The following is a 24,285-nucleotide window of genomic DNA, read 5'->3' on the forward strand; positions in this document are numbered from 1 at the left end:
CAGCACGGGTCACACCAGGGCACACTCTGCCACATTCTCTGCTATGGAAAGAGACAAATGTGCACATGCTATGTAATGATTCAAATAATTATATCCTTGAGAAGCAAATGTGCATTTATGTAGACCAAATTTAAGAATTAAATCTATATGCATGTTAATTATAATGAGAAAAAGAGACGCAGTTCCAGCCTCTTGACTTGGCTGTCAGACTTGACCATACATGCACAGTATCTCTCAGAAATTAGTCATTTTTGTGCAGTTAACTCCAGGCAAACTGCTAATTAAAGAGATTAAATACATATGTGCGAACAATTATACTTGCTCTCATATTTGATTTTTATTTCTGTCCATCAAGTCCTGGGATTTGCACAACTCTGCTACCTAGCACAGCCCTGTCTCACAAAGCGGGGAACATGATTTTTCTCTGGAATGCACTGAAACGCATCAAAAATGCACTGGACCCTAAAAAAATAGGAAAAAAGAAGAAAAAAGCATGCATCTGGAAACGCATCAAAAATGCAGCAGAACACGCATCAAAAGCGTGTTAAAAACATGCATGCAGAAACACATTTGGAATGGATCTGGAGTGTGTTTTTGTGGTTTGAACCAGCCCTAAAGCTTTACAGCTGTTTTCCAGTTCCAGAAGTAGGTCGAGTGGCACCAAGGTGAGGGCATGTAGACAGGAGGCGGCTGAAAGAAGCTGCAGGAAGTAAGCAGCACAGAAAATTAATGAAAAAAAAAGTAATCAAGTAGGAGAAAACATATGTTGCCTTCTTAAAGTAGGAAGAACTATTATGTGCCTGGTCTTAGTTGGAGAAATGATGGGGTGCCTGCAATTTGTTGGAGAAAGTACATGTTGCCCGCTTTTAGTAGGGAAAGCTATATAGTGCCTGCACTTTGTAGGAGAAAATGTATGGTTCCTGCTCCTTGTAGGATAAACTACAGGCATGGGCAAAAATACTGACACCCCTGCAATTTCTGTCAGATAATGCACCACTTTGCCCAGAAAAGTGTTGTAATTACAAATGTTTAGGTATTTGCCTGTTTATTCCTTTTGTTTGTATTGGTATGACACAAAAATGTGGAGAAACAAAAAGCCAAATCTGACACATTCCATGCAAAACCCCAAAATGGACTGGACAAAATTATTGGCACCTTCCCAAAATTGTAAGAAGTAATAGCATTCCAAGTTTGTGACGCTCCTGTAATTTGTACTTAAATTCACCTGTATCAATTAACAGGTGCTGACAATATAGAAATCACACCGGCAAGCAGTTAAAATGGTGAAAAATTGACTCAACCTTACTGTTGTGTCTCTGGGTGCCACACAGAACATGGAGAAGAGAAAGCAGCAAAGAATTGTCTAAGGATTGGAGAACAAAAATTGTAGAAAAGCATGGACAATCTCAAGATTACAAGTCCATCTCCAGAGATCTTCTTGTTCCTGTGTCCCCTGTGCTCAACATTGTCAAGAAGTTTACAGCCAATGGCACTGTAGCTAATCTCAGTAGACATGGGCGAAAGAGAAAAAATGACCAAAGTTTGCAGCAAAGGATTGTTTGAATGGTGGATAAAGAACCTCAGTCAACTATCAGACAAATGCAAGCTGACCTTCAGGCACAGGGTAGAACTGTCAGCTCGTACTATACGTGTAAAAAAAAAAAAAGACAGATTGGAGTTTGCCAAAACTTACCTCAGGAAGCCAAAATCCTTTTGGGAGAATGTGCTGTGGACAGAGGAAATACAATGACAGCTTTTTGCTAAAGCCCAGCATTCTACTGTTTTCAGAAAAGGAAATGAGGCCTTTAACCACCTCAATACTGGGCACCCCCTTCCCTCCCAGACCAATTTTCAGCTTTCTTTGGTGGTATTTAATCACCACTGAGTTTTTTATTTTTTGCGATATAAGCAAAAAAAAGAGCGACAATTTTGAAAATAAACTATTTTCTACTTTCTGTTTTAAAAGAAATCCAATAAAATCAAATTTTGTCATAAATTTAGGCCAGAATGTATTCTGCTACATGTCTTTAGTAAAAAAAAAAAAAATCCATATAAGTGTATGATAATTGGTTTGCGTGAAAGTTAGGCTACGTATCAGTGAAAATTGATCAAGCCTGATGTACTGACAGCATCATTTCTTGATATGCAAGGGTTCTTCAAAATGTTATATGTTTCTCAACCATCTTCACTACAGCGTGACAACTCTTGTACTAAACTGCAAGGTCAGCCGGCTTGCCAGACAGACTAGTCACATGACATTCTCAGACACAACTAATTACTTACTACTCCTCTCACTGGTTCCAAAAAATATATAAAATTGCGAAAACCTTTTGAAGACCCCTCGTATAATATTTGTCAGGGCTGGACTAGACTGCTCAGTAGCTGCTTTCTCATTGCAAAAAAGTACAGTAAGTGTCCTTGTTCACAACCCATAGAGAGTTGTATCAGTATCCCATTATTTTAAACAAAATCCTACTTTTCGATTGGAATCTGTAAAGATTGGTTCGCAGCATCATGGATTTAGCTATGTGTAGGTGACCAGCACAATCGAATAGCATTGCATATCTCTGGCACGGCGCCTGTGTGGTTTCCGTCTGCCTGGCCTATTTTCATCTTTCTTCTTGGCAGCTTGGCCAGTCACAATCATAGAAGTGCACGCAGCAGGCAAAACGTTTTCATTATTAAGGACTTCAAGTGAACCAAATTGACCTTTAGTCAAAATGTAATTTAATTTTCAATGTAATCCTTCTGCTGACTGTGGTTTAGTGTCGAAAAGAATTGCAAAGCGTTAGGGTGGCATGCGTATACTCACAATTTCACTGCAACCTTCTGCAGATTGCTTCTGGAACTTTAAAGCAAAGCTATCACTCCAAAAAATGATCATGATGTTTCCCTGATTGCAGGGATCCCTTATCTTTTCCTCTTGTAACATTCTGCAATGTGCACCCTACACATACAGATACGCCTCACTTGGACTTACGACCTGCTCTCCCCACTTAAACAACGTGATATACATCATTGTATTGTACAGTACAGAATTTTCATTCTGTACTTATGCAAATTAAAACAACATTATTTAGCTGAAGTTTTGTGTTTAGTTCTTTTTTTCACAATACAGTACAGTAGTTAAGAATGCTTAAAATATCGATTACTTGTGGCTCCTCGTTTAACAGCCAATTCGTTTAATGACCTGGTCATTGGAAAGGAACCTGGTCGTTAAGTGAGGATTAATAAGAGTCTGCTGTTCCAGATAAACCTTAATTGCATATAAATTATAAACATTCAAGCAGCCAGCACAATGTTGGTGAACAGCAACAAAACAATATATAAAAATAGGTGCAGCGCTTGAAAAATGTTCATAGACCCTCCAATCCTCAAATGTTGGTTGTAGTCACACAGCCCATGGGATATAGTGGAAGAGAGAGGATAAGCACCACCAGAACCCAGACACACAGCCCCTTACCCTCCTCTTTGGACCCTTATTGCAGGGGTCAGATGACCATTGAATGGGAAAGAAACCCTTACTCTCAATCAACAACGATCAATTAGCAGGTACAACAGGATGGATACAGATATACAAATCTCCACACTCAATCCCCTGTATTCAGAACATTTATTTCATAAATATCAAATGTACAGACATTTGCTGCATTTATCTTTCCTTCAATCCTGACTAGTCTCCCAGTTCCTGCCACTGAAAAACATCCCCATAGCATGATACTGCAACCACCATGCTTCACTGTAGGGATGGTATTGGCCAAGCAATGAGTGGTGCCTGGTTTTTCTCCAGACATGACGCTTGCTATTCAGGCCAAAGAGTTCAATCTTTTAGACCATACAGTCCTTCAGGTGACTTTTGGCAAACTCCAGGCAGGCTGTCGTGTGCCTTTTACTGAGGAGTGGCTTCTGTCTGACCACTCTACCATACAGGCCTGATTGATAGAGTGCTGCAGAGATGGTTGTCCTTACCTTGATGCATGCTCTGTATTAAGGTAAAAAACCCTTCTTTGTCCAAATAATGATTTGCAAATCTCATAAACCTATATTTTATTGTCAATATTTAAAATATATAAAATGTTTAAACTGAGAAAGTGTACCATTTTAAGAAAAAAATAATACCCCTTTTTTCTATTCTTTTTAACATAGCACTGGAACCTCTTCTCCGTCTTCTAGAATCTCAACCCACATTTTAGGGAATAACAATAGGCCAAAAAATGATTAAAATCACTTTTTTAGTGGATGACTTGCTTCTATATATTTATGAGACTTGCAAATCATTTCATGCTGTTTGTATGTAGATTTTACACTGCTATATAATGTATAGTGAATTAATGATGGAACAGGATATATATCTTTAGCTCTCTCTTCCTGGAGTTATAGGGAGGGGGCAGATGCACATGGTACCAGAGGGAAATTTAAAAATAGGAGACTCAAAGAGATCTAAGAAGCAGAAGTTGAATCAAGCTGTCTGTTCCTGCTATCAGCAGAAATTCTGTTTTAGTTGTAATTTGCCTTTAATGAGAGTGGGCGATTTATATTAATGCTTTATGTCAGCATGTATCATTAGTGTGCTAGTCAGAGCTCCAAAAAGCATAGCTACAATCTTCATTTATCTGAACATGATCAGAATTACGCTGGAGATTTAGTGCTGAGTGTGATTGAGGCTGTAAGGATGATAAATTGCTTTCTCTCGCTGGAATCTCTCCAATGAGACCTCTTCTACATTCTTACTTCCTCGTTCATATCATCACATGGAGCTGTACAAATAACCAATTGTCAAACCCATCTGTGTTTTCGCACCTCTCAACTGGTGTTTTCCCAGACATTACTGTGCTGTCCTCATTTGACATGAGCTCAGGGCATGTTCTGCATGTGAAGCTGACATCTGTCCCTTTTATGTCCTCTCTGATTTTTCTAGCTGCAAGAGCAAGCTGTACTCGGCCAAGCTGCCAAACACCAGTGTGATCATCCCCTTCCACAACGAGGGCTGGTCGTCCCTCCTGCGTACAGTACACAGCGTCCTCAACCGATCTCCCCCTGAGCTGATCGCAGAGATTGTGCTCGTCGATGACTTCAGTGATAAAGGTGTGTGTCCAGTATTAATAACAGCTTATGAAAAGATCAAGCATTTACAAGGATCTAACCTGCCTGCCCAAGGCTTTTGTTTTTCATCATTGTCACTCAGATTTATAAAAATCCTCTGATCCCTGATCTTTTGTTCTTAGGGCATTTATTTTCTTACAGTTTAGCACCAATACTAAATAGGTGATCGTTGACCTTTAGGAACACTGGATGCACAAGCTTTTTATCCAAGTTTCACCATAAACAAGAATACTTGGACCACTCAAATTCCCGCTTAGGCTGTGTAGGATGTACAGTAGGTGGATGTGTGATTCAAATGCTTCAAATAGTTCCAACACTGGCTACAAGATGTTAAATGGGACCAAATACTATAAACAATAAACACAGAGAATAAATAGGCATACTTTAAGAACATATTAAATAGAGGTATTGGCTAGTGCATTCCAATAGGCAACAAATATAAAAGAGCTAAGGTTAAACCTGGGTGGCTAAACTTTAAAAAAGACAAATATAAGTCAGAGGGGACATTGTTGGCATTTCAACACTACAAGGAATGCAATAAGAAGTTTAAGAATGCAATCAGGGCGGGTATGATATCCCACGAGAGACACATAGAGGAGGATAGTAAAAAAAAAAAATCCCAAAAATTCTTTAAATATGTTAATAGTAAAAATGTGTGGTGTCAGGGCATACTGGTGCCCCATAAAGGGTGATGCAGGTAGGTTGGTTACAAATGACAAGGAGAGGGCAACTGTGTCCAAAAAAGACTTGAAAAGCTTAATGCAAATAAATTGCTAGGACCAGATGGCTTACACCTGAGAGTCCTCAAGAAGGTTATATAGCCAGACCGCTATTCCAAATTTTTATTGAGAGCATACTGATAGGAATGGGGCCAACATATTATAAATATTTAAAAGGGCAGAGATATATACCTGGAAACTACAGGCCAGTAAGTCTAACATCGATAGTATGTAAACTGTTGGAGGGGATTGTAAGGGACTATATCCAAGATTTTGCTGATTAATACGTAGTAATTAATTGATTAGTTAGTAGTAATCAGCTTGGCTTTATGAAAGGTTGTTCTTGTCAAACCAACCTGTTAACATTCTATGAGGACGTGAGCTGCCATCTAGATAAGGAAAGGCCTGTGGATGTGGTGCACCTGGAATATAACAAAAGCATTTGATACAGTCCCACTCAAAAGCTTAATTTACAAACTGAGGTGTGTAGGTATAGACCATAAGGTTTGTACATGGATAGAAAATTGGTTACAGGAGTGCATCCAAAGGGTGGTGATAAATAATGTGTAGAATGGTCTGGTCTGGAATGGTCAGTGGAGTACCCCAAGGCTCTGTCCTGGAACCGATTCTAGATATAGAGGATGGGATAAATAGCGCAATATTGGTGTGTGCCGATTATACAAAGCTAAGCAGGGCAATAACTTCACAGCAGGATATATAAACTTTACAAGAGATTCTCAATAAAATAAAGGGGTGAGCAGCTACATGGCAAATGAGGTTTAATGCTCAAAAACAATTAAACTAATGCACTTGAGGGGCTAACGATATAAATGCAAGTTGAGGCATGAAGATAAAAAACCTTGAACTTTTAGAACCACTTTAATCTTCTTTGCCAGCTTTTGGTAGCTAGCTCCCTATTATCAAACACATACTTAATCTTTTTTGTTAGAACATATAGATAAGCGTAATACCAAAGATAACACAACAGATGCAAATAGATTCTCTTTGTAAGGCCTCATTGGCATCTCTTAAAGATCTGGGCAGTATTTACTTTTCCTTGTGGCTCAATTTAAATGTGCCTGCAAAATTTGTCACCTAGTTGTACTATTGACTTGAATTTCCACATTCGCTTAATATGACTGCATATGCAATACCCAGAAGATTTCTCCTGGAGAGTAATTTAGGTTGTAAGGATGATAAATTACCATGTCTCAGTAACAATTTATTTTTCACTTCTTGTTTGTTCTATCCTAATCAGATGCCCACTAGGCTTTGTATTTTTTAGCTTGAAAGTAAATTAAGAATTAAAAATACAAATTGGTTTAAAGATTATGAGTGCCTGTCCTGTTTTAGGTTAATGGCTCACGTACCCTATAATGTTACACACTATTAAAGACTATGTCCAGGCATTATCCAAATTTAAACTCAAACCTCCCATTACCTCTCTATATCATATCCCAGGAGTGATTTCTGTACACATGTGTGGACAGGCTCTTGGGAATCAAGGCAGCAGCAGTGCTGGGAAAGAATTAAGAGCCCTCTCACACAGGGGCCGCCGTGCGTTAGCGGTAAAGCACTGCTCGGTTTAGCAATGCTTTACAGTTGTTTAAGCTGCGTTTTTCAGCCTCTAACGGGGCACTTTTAACCCGCTAGCGGCCGAAGAAGTGGTTAATAATGCCAGTGTTGCAGCACTTCCGAAGAACTGCCTATTCATTGCCCCAAAGATGCTGCTTTTTCCAACGTCCTGCAAGAGCACCGCCCCAGGCTTTCACATTCGGGGGGGCATGGGAGGTAGTTTTAAGGTGCTTTACAGGCACTATTTCTGGTGCTAAAACACCTGAAAATTGCCTCAGTGTGAATTGGGTCTAAGTGAGTACACATGGAAAGGGGCTGGACAGGCAGAGTTGCGTTGTCCAACTGGCAGGCCAGAACTTTGGTTGGGATTTCAGAGCAAAAAAAAAGACACCATGTTGTCAGCTTTAAAGGTATTTTTCTATACTTGCAAGGTTTTTAAAGGGATACAACGTTGCACAATTTTGCATGTATTTCAGAGGGGTGTGAAATTTTAAATTTTTTTAATTTGCCAAAAACATACACTTGTCAGGATAGAAATTTGGTGGCTACAGCTGGCTTCACAACTACAATCCTTGGTTTACAATAGTGAAAAGAATTGGTTACTTCACTGACTTGATCTGGGTCACTAAATAGCCAAGCAACTCTAAAGCCCCATACACACTACCAGATTATCTGCTGAATTTTTCCTTCAGATTTACCAAAACCATGTAGTAGAAGGGCCTGCCTGATTGCATACACATTGAAACTCCTAAGGTTTGTCCTCATATTATATGGTTTTGGTAAATCTGAAGGAAAAACTCTGTAGATAATCTGATAGTGTGTATGGGGCTTAAGGATGACCTCTCGCACATGCCACTCCAGTAACATTCCAGTTTCTGACATGCTGTGGTATAAATACGGCTTATCATTCTACATATTCTTCTTATGCTAGGGGTGTGTCCGTTCTGGTGTATGGTCATGGATGCTTCACCTGTGAATGGGCAGAGGTGGACAAGTAGGGGAGATATGTTTTTCTATGTTGCAGACTTTTTGGTAGGCATTTTGTGATTGTTAACGTTTATATGCCACCTCCGTATTCATGTGAGGTATTACAGCTATTTATAAAGTTTTTGGACGATATGCTTCTGCTCCCAGTTCTATTGATGGGTGATTTTAATAATGTCTTATCAAACAGGACAGATTTCCCTGCCTTAGCAATGCTAATGCAGAATGCCTAACCCCAGTGGGCAACCTATGTGGGGAACTTGGTCTGTACGACCTGTGGCGCAAGTTACATTGTGCAAAAGCGCAATATACTTGCTATAAATAACACTTTATCCCACATCGATTTGATGCTGGGATCTTATGAGGTACTTAGATATATCAGCATTATTGATATTCTGCCCAGAGGCGTGTCGGACCATTCCCCCTTGCCTGCCACTATTGAGGCCAATGTTATTGGAGTAAAATGATCTATATGGAAACGTAATCCACTTTGGATTCAGATACTTTCTACTCCTGTACAAAGGGCCCTAAACTTTTTCTTAGAAATCAACTTGAATACTGCCTCTACCTGATTACCTGGGACACCATGAAGGCCTATCTCTGTGACCACCTTATTAAAGAAATTAGTGTTACCAAAACAAAAAGTAGACAGGCGGTAAACATGGTAAACGGGCGGATGATTGTGGCCGAGGCTGCATATGTTTAGGATCATACTCCTGGGAACTGTGCCTGCAAAAGTCAAAAGTTTTGGGATCCACTTTGCTGTAAGCTTTCTCATTTCCAAGTCATTGACCATGTCATGGAGGGCTTACACATTTGCGGGCACAGAGACGGGAACAGGCCTTTCACTGGGTTTTTCACTTTCAACACTGAAATGGGCAGTTTTAAAATTGGCAACTCAACATTTAACTGTTGTAAATGAAGGTATACTGTCACCTACATTTTGTGACATTTCATCATGGATCTGCTTTGCACCATGCCCTTGGAGAAAGGGGAAATTAATTATGGTCCTATGCTCTTTCACATTAAATTTTTCTCAAGGTGCTACCATGTTCACTTTGTACCTAAAAAAAAAGAAAGATAAGTTAAGATCATAGGTTGTTGATTTTTGCACTATTGAATATAGATAAATTGGCCAGTACACCCTGCAATTTACAACTTCCTTGCTCAATTTTTTCTGGGTAAGGCTCAGTACTTATCAGCACCCCCTCTCAGCTAAAGTTTTGGGCAATAGGTTAAATAAAGTTATCAAATCGATTATCCATCCAGACCAAACAGGTTTTATGCCTAACTCCTCAACGGCTGTAAATGTAAGATGCACTTTTTTAAATATACAAACTCCGGTCGATAATTAGACTAGCAGAGGATTGCTGTCTTTAGACGCCATCAAGGCGCTTGATAGCATAGAATGCTGCTACATATGAGAAGTGCTTAAACGTTTTGGCGATACTTTTTGCAATTGGGTCAAGCTCTTATACACGGCACCCAAGGCCTCTATAAGAGTTAATGAGAGCCTGTCAGACTCCTTTACTCTTTCCTGAGGCACTAGAAAAGGGTGTCCACTATCACCCCTCTTGATTGTGGTAGTGATAGAACCCCTTGCAGCTATGCTTGGGCAAACAGCGGGGGTGAGAGGTTTTCGCAGAGGTAAATAAGAGGACAAAATGGATCAGTATGCACATGACATCTTGCTGTATTTTAGCTGATACTCAGGCTTCGCTGGTTGCCGCAATGTCTGCTATAGAGAAATTTTGCACCTTTTCCAGTTTTAGGATTAACTGGATTAAGTCAGTTTTACTCCCATTAGACCCTCTCCGGGGCTCTCTGCCCCCTGTAGTATCACAACTTAAGGTGTATGCAAAGGTTAAATGCCTTGGGGTAACTATCTCCACCCATCCTAAGGAATATATTCCACAAAACCTGTTACTATTACTTCAGAAATGTAGAACTCAAAATTAAGTTTGTTGCAGACTGCCACTTTCCCTGGCAGGTCGTGCTAATCTCTAGGAAATTATATGGATGGTAAAGTTATTGTGTTTTTTTTTTTTTACAACACACAACTCACCTTTCTGGATTCTGTAGATGTATTTCAAGAGATTTGTCACAATCTTTTGTAGCTTAATATGTAAGAACAAACCTGCTAGAATTAACTATGAATATTTAAAAATACTCTAATGCTCAAGGAGTGTAGTCTGCTCCAAATTCTTGGATCTGTTTCCTGGCAGCCCAACTTCAACATCTTGGGGGCTCAGATACATTCTCCTTTGGTGCATTTAGCTCTCTAATAGCACTCTAATATACTCAATAATGGTAATCCCCTACTTCCTTTGGATTCATCTATTTCACCCTTTAACCACTTCATTCTCGGAAGATTTGGCTGCTCAATGACCAGGCCGTTTTTTGGGATTCGGCACGGCATCGCTTTAACTGACAATTGCGTGGTCGTATAACGATTTACCCAAACAAAATTGACGTCCTTTTTTCCCACAAATAGAGATTACTTTTGCTGGTATTTGATCATCTCTGTGGTTTTAATTTTTTGTGCTATAAACAAAAAAAGAGGGACAATTTTGAAAAAAACACAATATTTTGTACCTTTTGCTATAATAAATTTCCCCATTTTTTTTTAAAAAAAAAAGCAGTTTTTTTAGTTTAAGCCGATATGTATTCTTCTACATATTTTTGGTAATAAAAATGGCAATAAGCGTATATTGATTGGTTTGTGCAAAAGTTATAGCGTCTACAAAATAGGGATAGTGTTATGGCATTTTTATTATTTATTAATTTTTTACTAGTAATGGTGGTGATCTGCGATTTTTATCGGGACTGCGACATTATGGCAGACACATCGAACAATTTTGAAGCCATTGACAATTTTACAGCAATCGGTGCTATAAAAATGTACTGATTACTGTGTAAATGTCACTGGCAGGGAAGGGGTTAACACTAGGGGCAGTCAAGGGGGTAACTGTGTTCCCTGACTGTGTGTTCTAACTGTGGGGGAGGTGACTGACTATAGGAGATGACAGATTGTGATTCCTAGCTATTAGGAACTCGCGATCTGCCTCTCCTCTCCTAAAATAACAGGGATTTGTGTGTCTGTTCTGCCTCCCGTGCCCGCGACCGCTGGTCACGGGCATCAACACCCCCGCATATCTAGGTTAAAGAAATTGACGTACAGCTATGAATGTTCATGTAATCATGCCGACCTGCCACCGTATGACAGTGGCTGGTCGGCAAGTGGTTAATCAATATACACATTTGACCTTTTTTATGACATAAGATCTGGCAGTACACTAATAAATATTGGGTATTTTAGGTTATACAAAATATACACCGTTATGGTAAACAGGGCATTTTCTGAAATTTCTAGTTTGGAAGGATTTTTGAGATGGGAATTGCAACTGTTCTTCGATGGAGTGCTGAAAACTTTTCAGTAGCTCTGTTTGGAATATGGTTTGGATAAAAGATGTTTTTTTTTTTTCAGTATTTACAGCTAAGACCTGCTTTGAAAAAACAAGGTATGACCCCAACCGTGCTTTTCCCATAAAATCCCTTTTTTGGATAGTATAGTCCAAGCCAGTGTTTCTCAACTCCAGTCCTCAAGGCGTCCCAACAGGTCATGTTTTCAGGATTTCCCTCAGATGAAACAGCTGTGGTAATTAATACGGCAGTGAAACTGATCAAATCACCTGTACAAAATAATGGAAATCCTGAAAACATGACCTGTTGGGGCAACTTGCAGACTGGAGTTGAGAAACACTGGTCCAAGCAAATAATACAAAGGGAATTATTTCAAAAGTCTATATGAAATTACTATCTGAATCGCTTCTCAAATTTCCGAATCCATGCAGACAAAAATGGGAGATAGATACTGAGGCGGCCCTAAATGGGAAAAAATAATGAAGAATGTGCAGCTGGTTTCGTTATCTCCAACGCATAGACTTACCCAACCTTTTATTCTATATAGGGCGTATTGCATCCCGGAGTTGCTGCATAGGGTAGGCAGGAAGGAAAATTGTGAATGTGTAAAATATATGAAATCATGTTTTTTTTTTTTTTTTTTATACACCTGTTTTGGAGATGTCCAAAATTACATCAGTACTGGCAGGATGTAATAGATGTGATAAACTCTATATATGGTATTTTACTGATTTCCGATCCTGTCCTATGTCTCCTCGGGTATATAAACTCTAATAATTTGTAATACAATGAGACGCTGAGATGTGGCCATAATGAGAATGCTTTTCTTGGCGCGTAACCGAATAGCCTCTCCATGGGGTATCGCTTAACCATCCTACCCTTGAAGACTGGGTACAGGAAACAAACATTGGAATTTTGTGCGTCAGAATTGCTACGGATGATCAGAATTTCCAATCAAAACTTTTTCTGACCGAAAAGTTGAGAACCTGCTCTCAATCTTTTGCTGGCGGGAATTCGGCCAGCAAAAGTCCAATGGAGCATACACGCGGTCGCATTTTCCAACCAAAAGCTCTCATTGGTCTTTTGCTGGCCGAATTTCCAAACATGTGTACGTGTTGTGTGTGTACGGCATTACAGTTGCTCCAGGATATTTTAAATTGCACAATTTAACCACTTGCCGACCGCCGCACGCCGATGTACGTCGGCAGAATGGCACGGGCAGGCATAAGCACGTACATGTACGTGATTTGCCTCCCGCGGGTCGGGGGCCCGATCGGGCCCCCGCCCGGTGCCTGCGGCGGTCGGTTTTCGTTCGGGAGCGATCCCGGACGAGGGGACGGCCATTCATTCATGGCCACCCCCTCGCGATCGCTCCCGACGAATGGAAATCCCCGGTGACATCACTTCCTCTCCTGTAATGTAAACACAGGAGAGGAAGTGATGTATTCTCTCCTCCGTGTCGGTATTTTTCGTTCCGACACGGAGGAGAGCGGATCAGTGAGTTGCACCAACACATCCCACACACAGTAGAACATGCCAGGCACACTCACACCCCCCCTTTACCCCCCGATCACCCCCCCAATTACCCCTGCCCCCCAGTCACAGTGACACCAATGTCATTTTTTTTTTTTTTTTTTTTTTTTTGCATTGGTGTCATTTGTGACTGTAATAACTGTTAGGGCAGTTAGGGTTAGCCCCCTTTAGTTCTAATGTACCCCCCTAACCCCCCCAATAAAGGTTTAACCCCGTGATCACCCCCCGTCGCCAGTGTCACTAAGGCTGGGTTCACATTGCAGCGGTTTATGAGAACGAATGTGATTCGCACCGCACTGCAGTGCAAATCACATCCGATCTCTGTGCGATTCGAGTTCAGCCATTCGCCGCACCCGCCGCACCCGCCACACCCGCCGCACCCGCCGCAAATTCGCACGGGACCCTTTTTTTGGCCCGCAGCAGAATCGGATCGCATGGGTGTTCACACCATGCGATCCGAGTTTGCAGATCGCACTGCGATATGCGAACTGATCTGGGGGTGTCAGTAACATTTCACTGACACTCCCAGCAGTTCGCATAGGGCAGTGTGAACTGCCGCCGGGAGGCATGCGATGCGGGAACCCGCCGCGGATTCGCGGCGTTTCCGCATCGCTCCAGTGTGAACCCAGCCTAATAAGCGATCATTTTTCTGATCGCCGTATTAGTGTCACAGGTGACGCTAGTTAGGCAGGTAGGTATTTAGGTTCGCCGCAGCTTTTTATAGCGCTAGGGACCCCCATATACTACCGCATAAAGCCCCCTGATTGCCCCCTAGTTAACCCTTTCACCAGTGATCACCATATAACTGTTACAGGTGACGCTGGTTGGTTAGTTATTTTTTTATAGTTTCAGGGCACCCGCCATTTATTACCTAATAAAGGTTTAACCCCCTGATCACCCGGCAGGTGTCATTTGTGACTAATAACTGTTAGGGCAGTTAGGGTTAGCCCCCTTTAGTTCTAAGGTACCCCCCTAACCCCCCCAATAAAGGTTTAACCCCGTGATCACCCCCCGTCGCCAGTGTCACTAAGGCTGGGTTCACATTGCAGCGGTTTATGAGAACGGATGTGATTCGCACCGCACTGCAGTGCAAATCACATCCGATCTCTGTGCGATTCGAGTTCAGCTATACAGATAGTATGGCTGAATTCGTGTCGCACCCGCCGCACCCGCCGCAAACTCGCACGGGACCCTTTTTTTGGTCCGCAGCAGAATCGGATCGCATGGGTGTTCACACCATGCGATCCAAGTTTGCAGATCGCACTGCGATATGCGAACTGATCTGGGGGTGTCATTAACATTTCACTGACACTCCCAGCAGTTCGCATAGGGCAGTGTGAACTGCCGCCGGGAGGCATGCGATGCGGGAACCCGCCGCGCATTCGTGGCGTTCCCGCATCGCTCCAGTGTGAACCCAGCCTAATAAGCGATCGTTTTTCTGATCGCTGTATTAGTGTCACAGGTGACGCTAGTTAGGCAGGTAGGTATTTAGGTTCGCCGCAGCTTTTTATAGCGCCAGGGACCCCCATATACTACCGCATAAAGCCCCCTGATTGCCCCCTAGTTAACCCTTTCACCAGTGATCACCATATAACTGTTACAGGTGACGCTGGTTGGTTAGTTATTTTTTTATAGTTTCAGGGCACCCGCCATTTATTACCTAGTCTCACTAGTGTACCCCTAAATTTAGGGGTGTCTACTTTCTAAAATGGGGTCATTTGGGGGGGGGGGTTTGTGCCATCTTGGCATTTTATGGCCTTCAAAACTGTAACGCCCTTAGAAAGCCTGAAGGCGGTGCTTGGTTTTTGGGGCCCCGTACGCGGCTAGGCTCCCAAAAAGTCCCACATATGTGGTATCCCCGTACTCAGGAGAAGCAGCAGAATTTATTTTGGGGTGTCATTTCACATATGCCCATGGCATGCGTGAGCAATATATCATTTAGTGACAACTTTGTGAAAAAAAAAAAAAGTTTGTAATTTTCCCGCAACTTGTGGCAAAATATAAAATATTCCATGGACTCAACATGCCTCTCAGCAAATAGCTTGGGGTGTCTACTTTCTAAAATGGGGTCATTTGTGGGGGTTTTGTGCCATCTTGGCATTTTATGGCCTTCAAAACTGTAATAGGTAGTGAGAAGTGAACTCAAAAAATTACGCCCTTAGAAAGCCTGAAGGCGGTGCTTGGTTTTCGGGGCCCCGTACGCGGCTAGGCTCCCAAAAAGTCCCACATATGTGGTATCCCCGTACTCAGGAGAAGCAGCAGAATTTATTTTGGGGTGTCATTTCACATATGCCCATGGCATGCATGAGCAATATATCATTTAGTGACAACTTTGTGAAAAAAAAAAAAAAAAAGTTTGTAATTTTCCCGCAACTTGTGGCAAAATATAAAATATTCCATGGACTCAACATGCCTCTCAGCAAATAGCTTGGGGTGTCTACTTTCTAAAATGGGGTCATTTGTGGGGGTTTTGTGCCATCTTGGCATTTTATGGCCTTCAAAACTGTAATAGGTAGTGAGGCGTGAAATCAAAAATTTACGCCCTTAGAAAGCCTGAAGGCGGTGCTTGGTTTTCGGGGCCCTGTACGCGGCTAGGCTCCCAAAAAGTCCCACATATGTGGTATCCCCGTACTCAGGAGAAGCAGCAGAATTTATTTTGGGGTGTCATTTCACATACGCCCATAGCATGTGTGAGCAATATATCATTTAGTGACAACTTTGTGTAAAAAAAAAAAAAAAATTTTTTTTTTGTCATTATTCAATCGCTTGAGGCAAAAAAATAAAATATTCAATGGGCTCAACATGCCTCTTATCAATTTCCTTAGGGGGTCTACTTTCCAAAATGGGGTCATTTGGGGGGGTTTTGTACTGCCCTGTCATTTTAGCACCTCAAGAAATGAGATAGGCAGTCGTAAACTAAAAGCTGCGTAAATTCCAGAAAACGTACCTTAGTTTGTAGATGTGACAACTTTTGCGCAAACCAATAAATATACAATTATTGACTTTTTTTTTACCAAAGACATGTGGCTGAATACATTTTGTCCTAAATGTATGACTAAAATTGAGTTTATTGGATTTTTCTAATAACAAAAAGTAGAAAATATCATTTTTTTTCAAAATTTGCGGTCTTTTTACGTTTATATCGCAAAAAATAAAAATCGCAGAGGCAATCAAATACCATCAAAAGAAAGCTCTATTTGTGGGAAGAAAAGGACGCAAATTTTGTTTGGGTACAACATTGCATGACCGCGCAATTACCAGTTAAAGCAGCGCAGTGCCAAAGTGTAAAAAGACCTCTGGTCATTTACCAGCAAAATGGTCCGGTCTGAAAGTGGTTAAATTACAATTACAGATTTGAATGTGATTATCTAAACTGAGCGTATAAATTAAATTCAGGCACTCACAGCCATATTTCTGAAAGACGGGTTCCCTTCAAATGTCCCTCTGGACTCTACACAATATGTTTATTTGTACATTTTATCTTTGGAGCATGGTGTTTACCCTATAATATAAACACCAACACAAGTTGTTAATTTTATTTAATATGTGCCTGCCAGAATTGCAGATCTCAGCCATCTTTGTCAAAATCCAACTCACATCAGGGTAAATTGGTAATGGTTTTGGGAATGACAACATTGGGCCAATAAATCAGTACCAGCGCTGACTCGTGGTACTTAATACCTGAAAGTGCTGAGTATTTTCTTTGCTTCTGTTGGCTGAACCAAGCAAATCTTAAGTTAAAATGAAACGATAACCTTCTCCAAAAAAAAATCCATGTGCATCCATTAACTAATAGCCCTGTAATCTATTTTTCATTAAATTGTTTGCTACTGTGTTTTTCCAACCCCTTTTTATGTTCTGTGAGCTGCTGAATCTCTCCTTTTCCCCCTCACGTCTTTGTAATGAGCCGTGCACGTTGGTTGCAGTCATGGGCACTGCTCTACAGTGGGGAATATAATAATTTGACCCCCCTGCAGAGTTTATAAATTTGCCCATTTACAAAGAAATTAAGGGTCTATAAGTTTTAGCATATGTGTATTTTAAATGATAGAGAAAGAATATTAACGAAAAATCCAGAAAAAAACACATGATACAAAGGGTATAAATTGAGTTGCAGTTCAGTGAGTAAAAGAAGTATTTGGTCCCTGAGCAAAACATGACTTGGTACTTGGTGGAGAAGCCCTTGTTGGCAAGCACAGAGGTAAGACGTTTCTTGTAGTTGGTTACCAGGTTTGCACACATCTCAGGAGGGATTTTAGTCCACTCTTTACAGTTCTTCTCTAAATCCTTAAAGGGGACCTTTAGTATTTTTTTCAACTTTCCAGCTATTAAATCTTCTGCCCTTGTTGTTTTAACTTTGGATAGTAAAACACAATTTCTCTGCCAGTAAATACCTTATACAATCCACTTCCTGTTTTTTGCCTGGTAAAAAGTCTAGGCTTATGACCTCATACACAGCTCTCTCTCTCTCTCTCATGAGAGTTTGCCAGGAAGGGAGGGGAAATGAGTCATAAGAGGGCCAATGAGAGCTGCAGAGCTGAAGGTGTGTCTGTGTAAATCCGGGAAGTGAACAGGCAGCAGCTTCATCTGCCCACAGTTAAAATGGATGCAGCCAGACTCAGTGGAGGGAGATTTCTGCAGCATATTTGGCAAGTACAGAATCACAGTATATATAAAAAAAATGCAAAATGGTGGGAGGAAAGCTTCAGAATGGTAAAGATGTTTTTATTACAGATTATGTGAGCAGACTGCAATTAATCTGTAAGGTTTCTTGGCTGTCGCTTGGCAACTCGAAGTTCCAGCTCCCTCCAAAGATGTTCTATGGGATTAAGGTCTGGAGACTGGCTAGACCACGCCATTACATTAACCTCTTGCCGTCCGCCATTGTCAAATGACTGCGGCAAAGTGGTTTCAAAATCCTGACTGGACGTCATAGACCGTCCTCAGGAATTTGAGCGTGGTGATCGTTGTTGCAGGGTGTCAGTCTGACACCCCGCAACTACGATCTCGGTAAAGAGTCTCCGACAGAGACTCTTTACCACATGATCAGCCGTGTCCAATCACGGCTGATCACAGTGTAAATAGGAAGAGCTGGTGATCTGCTTTTCCTCACTCGCGTCTATCAGACGCGAGTAGTGGAGAGCCGATCGTCTGCTCCTCTGACAGGGGGGGTCTGTGCTGATCGATTATCAGCGCAGCCCCCCCAAGGATGCCCACACTGGACCACCAGGGATGGCACCAGACCACCAGGGAGGTCCAGCACCAGGTATGCCACCCTAGACCACCAGGGATGCCAGTCAGTACCCACAATGGATGCCAATCAGTGCCCACAATGGGCATCACTGATTGGCATGCATTATTGTTTAATAATAACAAAGGGGGGGGGGTCCTGCGCAAATCGTGCCACTCATATAATAAGATGCAAAGACTCAAAGTAATAATAAGTGCAAAAATTAAATTAAGTACAAGAAAAAATAGTCCATATAAAAGCACAGATAAAAATTGAATGGAGGAAGGACCAATGATATAATGTCCACTAGTCCAGGCTCCCAGAACTCTCACCTTCAGACAAAGTAAACAAGCTGATCAAACAAGCCCCAGGACTCTCATTTCATTCATTAATTCTAGCCATCAGGGAAATCCAGAGGAGGGATGTAGTAATGAAATTCCGCCACTAGAGGGCCAATCCCAGCTAATATGTTTTGTAATGTGGATCCTCACATCTATTCCGAGATGTATGGCTCAAAATAAGAGGGAAGGGGGAAAGAGAGAGAAACAGGAGACTCCAATGGTGTAGTAGTTCAAAACAGGGCAAATTAATTTATTAAAAAGCGTAAAAGACTCTCACATTTCAACAAAATAAACAAGCACAGTCAGGAAGATGGTGTAATGGCGACTTCCGCCAGTCTTACTCTACTTCCGGTACGTCCTACGGCATTATTGTTTGGCACTGATTGGCATCCATCAGTACAATACAATGCCGCCTATCGGTGCCCATTCGTGCCAATTATCAGTGCCCATCCGTGCCAACTATCAGTGTCCATCCATGCCGCCTATCAGTGCCCATCTGTGCCACCTATCAGTGCCCATCTGTGCCGCCTATCAATGCCCATCTGTGCCACCTATCAATGCCCATCTGTGCTGCCTATCAGTGCCCATTCGTACCGCCTATCCATGCCCATTTGTGCCACCTCAATGATCAAAAAAGACAAATGGATTCCCCATCCACACAAGCGAGATGGATGAAGGAATACTACCCACTGTGCTACTTTTCCACTGTCAGAATGCAGTGATCAGCGCTACAGATGCTGACCGAATGAAATATTTCCAGCAGTCCATTCGACCGGAACTCAATCATCAAATTGACTTTTGTTGCATGGGAACGGCAATAAATAGATCAAAATGAGGCCAGTCCCTGCTGAACCAGCTGAATTTTGATCCATCTATGGCCAGCTTTATTTTATTTTGCCATTTGTTTCTAATAATGTCCTTATTTTCACCTGTTTTCTTTCCTTTGTTGCATCTCAGTATTCTTCTGTAGATAGTTTGTCTGCATGCATGAACTTCAGCGTTAAATGTATGGAATTCCTCAGAGAGAAAAAAACTAGGAGAAACAAGAGTCTCCAAAAGAGGTCACCACAGAACACTAACGTAAATGCAAAATTTTATTTTAATTATATCAAATATCCAACTACTTTAATTAGTACAACACCAAAGGAAGGGGGGTTTATATACACAAACTCATTAAAAAGAATATGACAACGTTGTCACATCGATTAAAAACAAACGGACAGAGCCGCGGCTGCACTCATCACATACACACCACAATTGCCATCTATAAATTCCTGATAATAGCTCAATAGACCAATAGCATCCATATAGGCAGTTCAATAGATTCAGGTAATCAATCCAAGATGGCACACCTGGCGTATTGGGTGGGTGACTAGCTGACCGAGTGTAAGTCACCTTAAATTAGTAGTATCTGCACTATTTAAATTATAGAGTAAATTAATTTATTTTTGGTTGATCCAGGCAATCCTTATTATTTTCATGGAATTCCTCAGGGTGGGTTTTCGGAATGTTGACAACAGTGTACCAATTCTGCATAATGTGTGTTGAAATGGCCGCCTGTGGTCTACGCTGGAATTCTTGTGACAGTGCAGGAAAGCAATTGGATCACCTTATAATAGAAAGTGCCTGAACAAGGGCTGTCATGGTCGGATCATCATCTTTTATTTTAATGAAAGCTGCAGATTTATAATTGAAACAGTATTTTAATAACAATATTATACTGTAAATAAAGCTTATGTATATTTCTTGTGATTAGATGTACATCTACTTTACCTTGGTTCCCTTTATCTGCAGTTTGGATATGCTAATGGTGACCATACATGTTATGATTTCTATTGCTCAGTCCGTGGGCTGAACAAGAAAATCACTAGATTTCCCCATCCATGCTAAACAGTGTGGTTAGACAAATCTACAGTATCACCGTCGGACTACATGAACTGCGATGGGCTCTGATTGGATGCAGGCAATGTTCGGATGAGAATTTCCCGCCAGAGTCCTTTATTGCTGGGTGGTGCCATTAACGCCACTCACAGAACGAGTTTTGGCTAATTCAGCAGTAATTGACCTAAATTCGATCGACGTATAGCCAGCTTTACTCCTAAATACAAAGGTAATATTCTTCCTTTACTATCAGTCATGCAGTGAATTTGTTTAAAGCAGGCTGAATAAAATGAAGCCTTCTTGTTAAAAAGGGAACTTCTTAAGGTGGCCGTGAGTATAGTGCTAAAACATCTTCACAATGGAAAATGAGGCTAGTAGCAATATAAAGCACTTTGTCAGATAGCAGAATTATCGATCAGCTTGTTTTGCCACACTGTTTGCTGGCTGCTGTGAGAAGGAGGCAATCGTAGAGGCAGTTTAAGCACTTTTATGTGAAGTGAATAAAACATTGAACCACTCTCTCATCCCACAAGCCCATACAGCCAGAAAAAGCCATCTCTTCCTTCAGGTCTTCAATCAGCAGAAAGAGCCTTTAATTGCCTACTGGAGGGCAGTGTTTAGCGTCCTTTCAACCACATGTCTTTTTCTTTTTCTTTTTTTCTTTATTTTATTTTCTTCTCTGCAAGGATACACCTTCATCATTTTCTAGATGCTCAAAGCTTTTAGAGCTAAATCTGTACCCATAAACAGTGGTTAACCACTTGAGTCCCTGGGCTTTCTTCTCCAAATCCTCTTGTGTCCCAGAGCGCAATTTTCATGTCTCAGTTCCACAAATACACAATTTAGCATTTTACTTCTAATATATTATACTTATTTGGTAGCAAATTTGGATACATATGTTTTTATTTCCTTGGCGTATATAGGGAATAAATAGTAAAAAAAAAAAAGACAAAAAAATGAATTTTTTTTTTTTTTTACCAATGCCACATTTACTTAATTTGCACACCATCATATATTTATCACAAAATAAAATCAGTAAAATCTGCTGATTAAAATTATATCACATTTTTTTTGTAACGTAGTGGAATAGTATACATTTTACTTTGGAGCTTTATTCCTCTTTTGATGCTACACTACAAAGCTGCAAGGGATCAATCAGTGTAACAAAATAAGAAATAGGTCAGGTTTAATAATTAGCATAACAGCAACAGGCTTGCGATTGCTACAAATTTGAAAGGCATGTCATTTTTTTTTTTTTCATACGTATGTTTTTTTTAATTTCACCTTTTAATCTTTTATTTCTCCTTTTTTTTTTTTTTTTTTTTGTCTTCATGGGAAATCCAAATCGGTTAAAAATGCGATGGGGGACTCAATTAGTTAAATTGTATCTACAGCCAAAACTTCTGTTAAGTTTTTGGATAGAGTGGGGAAGGAATACAACTCCTGTCATGTTTTTTACAGGCATCAGTCTCCATTGGAAAGATTCCTTCACTTCCTGTCTGGTAAAATGGTTCTCTCTAAAATGTTTTATTTTTTTTGCATTAAGTAGGGGAATACTTGCCACACAGCTCTTTGTTTTCCTAGTGCATATTTTCTGTCCCTTTCTGTTTGGTAAAACATTCCTAGAAAGTGAGAAGAAATCTAGTGATGGCCTGGCACATTGAGCGCGCGGGCGCTGTCCTCTTACACCTCTGTTGCCCTCCCTATCCATGTGCCTAGCTCCTTTCAGAACGCTGAGCACATGAATTCCTATGACGGGGGTTGGCAGGGGTGTGATTTTTGAAGCACCGGATTAGAGCCAGAGGCTCTAATAGGCTTCAAAATAGGGTGGGATCCCATCAAAATAGGGTGGGACCATAGCTAATGAGTTTTCCCTATTTTCACGCTACAGTTACTCCCCACTAACCATGAGGCAGTGAGACCTGTTTCCCGATTGGCCAAAGCCCCAGGCGACCCTATTGGGGGGGGGGGGGGGGTTTGCTGGTTGTTTTCTGCCCTGCACAGAAGAAAAGCCCACCGCCCCCACTGGGGTAATCTCATTACCAGAGCCCCAGATAGCAGTAAAACCTGACAGAATTTTAACCTTTTTCCAGTCTGTACCAAGTTATAAATAAGTTTTATTTATAGATACACTTTGATGAGATTTACTTGCAGGTTTTGTGAGAAATGCCCTGCTTTTCATTTTTATCAACACACTTTGCTTCAGGCAGTGGAGTGTGCGGCAGTACAGGCCTGAACTTGAAAATCCCCAACACTTGCCAGCCCTGACATACATAAAAAAGAGTGAGGTGTGCCTTACAAAATTGCTCTGGAAATGACTTTTTTCTTTCTGTTCCAGCAGAACTTTCAGAGATGATGTATCTGATTTCCTTCTCAGGCTGGCCTAAATGCTACTAAATTATAGGTTTTTCTATATATCCAGTCTTTAGATTTAAACAGCCCTACCACTCAGCGCAGTCAGCCTGCTGACATATCTTTTCTCTGCTGCAGTTAGAGCAGTGCCGCTCGGACCTGGCCCCAACCTGTGATTGGACATTGAAGGAAAAGACTAATGAGATCTGATGTGGTCATCCCTCTGTGCTCTCCCTCCTTCTGTCAGCAAATGTGCTGCTCCTCCCACACCCGCTCTGTGTGCTGCTGTACTGGGGATTACAAGAAGCTGAAAGCAAGATCTGAACAATACCCACACATATGAGTGAAAAGAGGTGCTGTTCGCCCCAAAATATTTATAACACAGAAAGTGCTCCTAAGGGTTTTTAGGTAGCAAAAGCGATCAAACGAATATATCAATTAATGTGTAGAAAAAAGTTTATTGGTACAAAAAATATTTTTAAACTTAAACACGACTTTGTTAAAACATGCGCTTTGGTATGCATAACCTCAACAGCAAGATATGTCCTGGTTATACTGCAAGATAGTAATTTATGCATAGACATTTTCAACTTGGTATACTGCCCAAAGAACCCCAACGTGTTTCGATTGTGATAGCCAAATCTTCCTCAGGGAGATGAGGAAATCTTTAATAAAGAGGTTAAAATGGCCAGAGCAAACTTTAAAAAGAGTTGTTTCTAGGTGGTCACCTGACTCCAGCCTACAAGAGACAACACTTGCAGGACAGGAGTGGCATGAAGGGCAAGTGTGGATCCAGTCTGGGACTTTTTCCAGGAAATTACAGAGAGTTTTAATATAGTATATATGGGACTGACATCATGGTAAATGTTTCTTGATTGTATGGTAAACTTAATTCTAAGTTCAAAGTATTTTGTAGCTGTAACTTCACTGCATAAAATAAATATAGGCTGCTCTCAAAAGCCCCCATTCCTTCAAATGGCAGTATAGGAAGGTCTACCAGCTATCTTGCAAATCATTTTTCACGAAGGTAGTAGTAGTGTTTAATTGCACAACACTATTCAAAGAATAGGTCAAATAGAAAACATGATTAAAAAGTTTGACTTAGTTTCAACACTATTTCTTAGCTTAGAAAAGTTCCACCATC

At 41.0% G+C, this 24,285-nt stretch overlaps 1 protein-coding gene across 1 annotated transcript in view; it reads left to right on the forward strand.

Moving 5' to 3' along the window:
- GALNT10 (polypeptide N-acetylgalactosaminyltransferase 10) overlaps positions 1–24,285 on the forward strand; it is a 339,683-nt gene that overhangs the window by 206,729 nt on the left and 108,669 nt on the right. The window contains exon 4 of the mRNA XM_077468367.1: positions 4,919–5,085. Within this exon, the coding sequence (XP_077324493.1) occupies positions 4,919–5,085 (167 nt within the window). The remainder of the gene's footprint in view (positions 1–4,918; positions 5,086–24,285) is intronic.

This window comes from Lithobates pipiens, unplaced genomic scaffold, assembly GCF_037356315.1.
Source record: "Lithobates pipiens isolate NorthernLeopardFrog02 unplaced genomic scaffold, aLitPip1_a1.2 Scaffold_8, whole genome shotgun sequence".
Taxonomy (NCBI): Eukaryota; Metazoa; Chordata; class Amphibia; order Anura; family Ranidae; genus Lithobates; species Lithobates pipiens.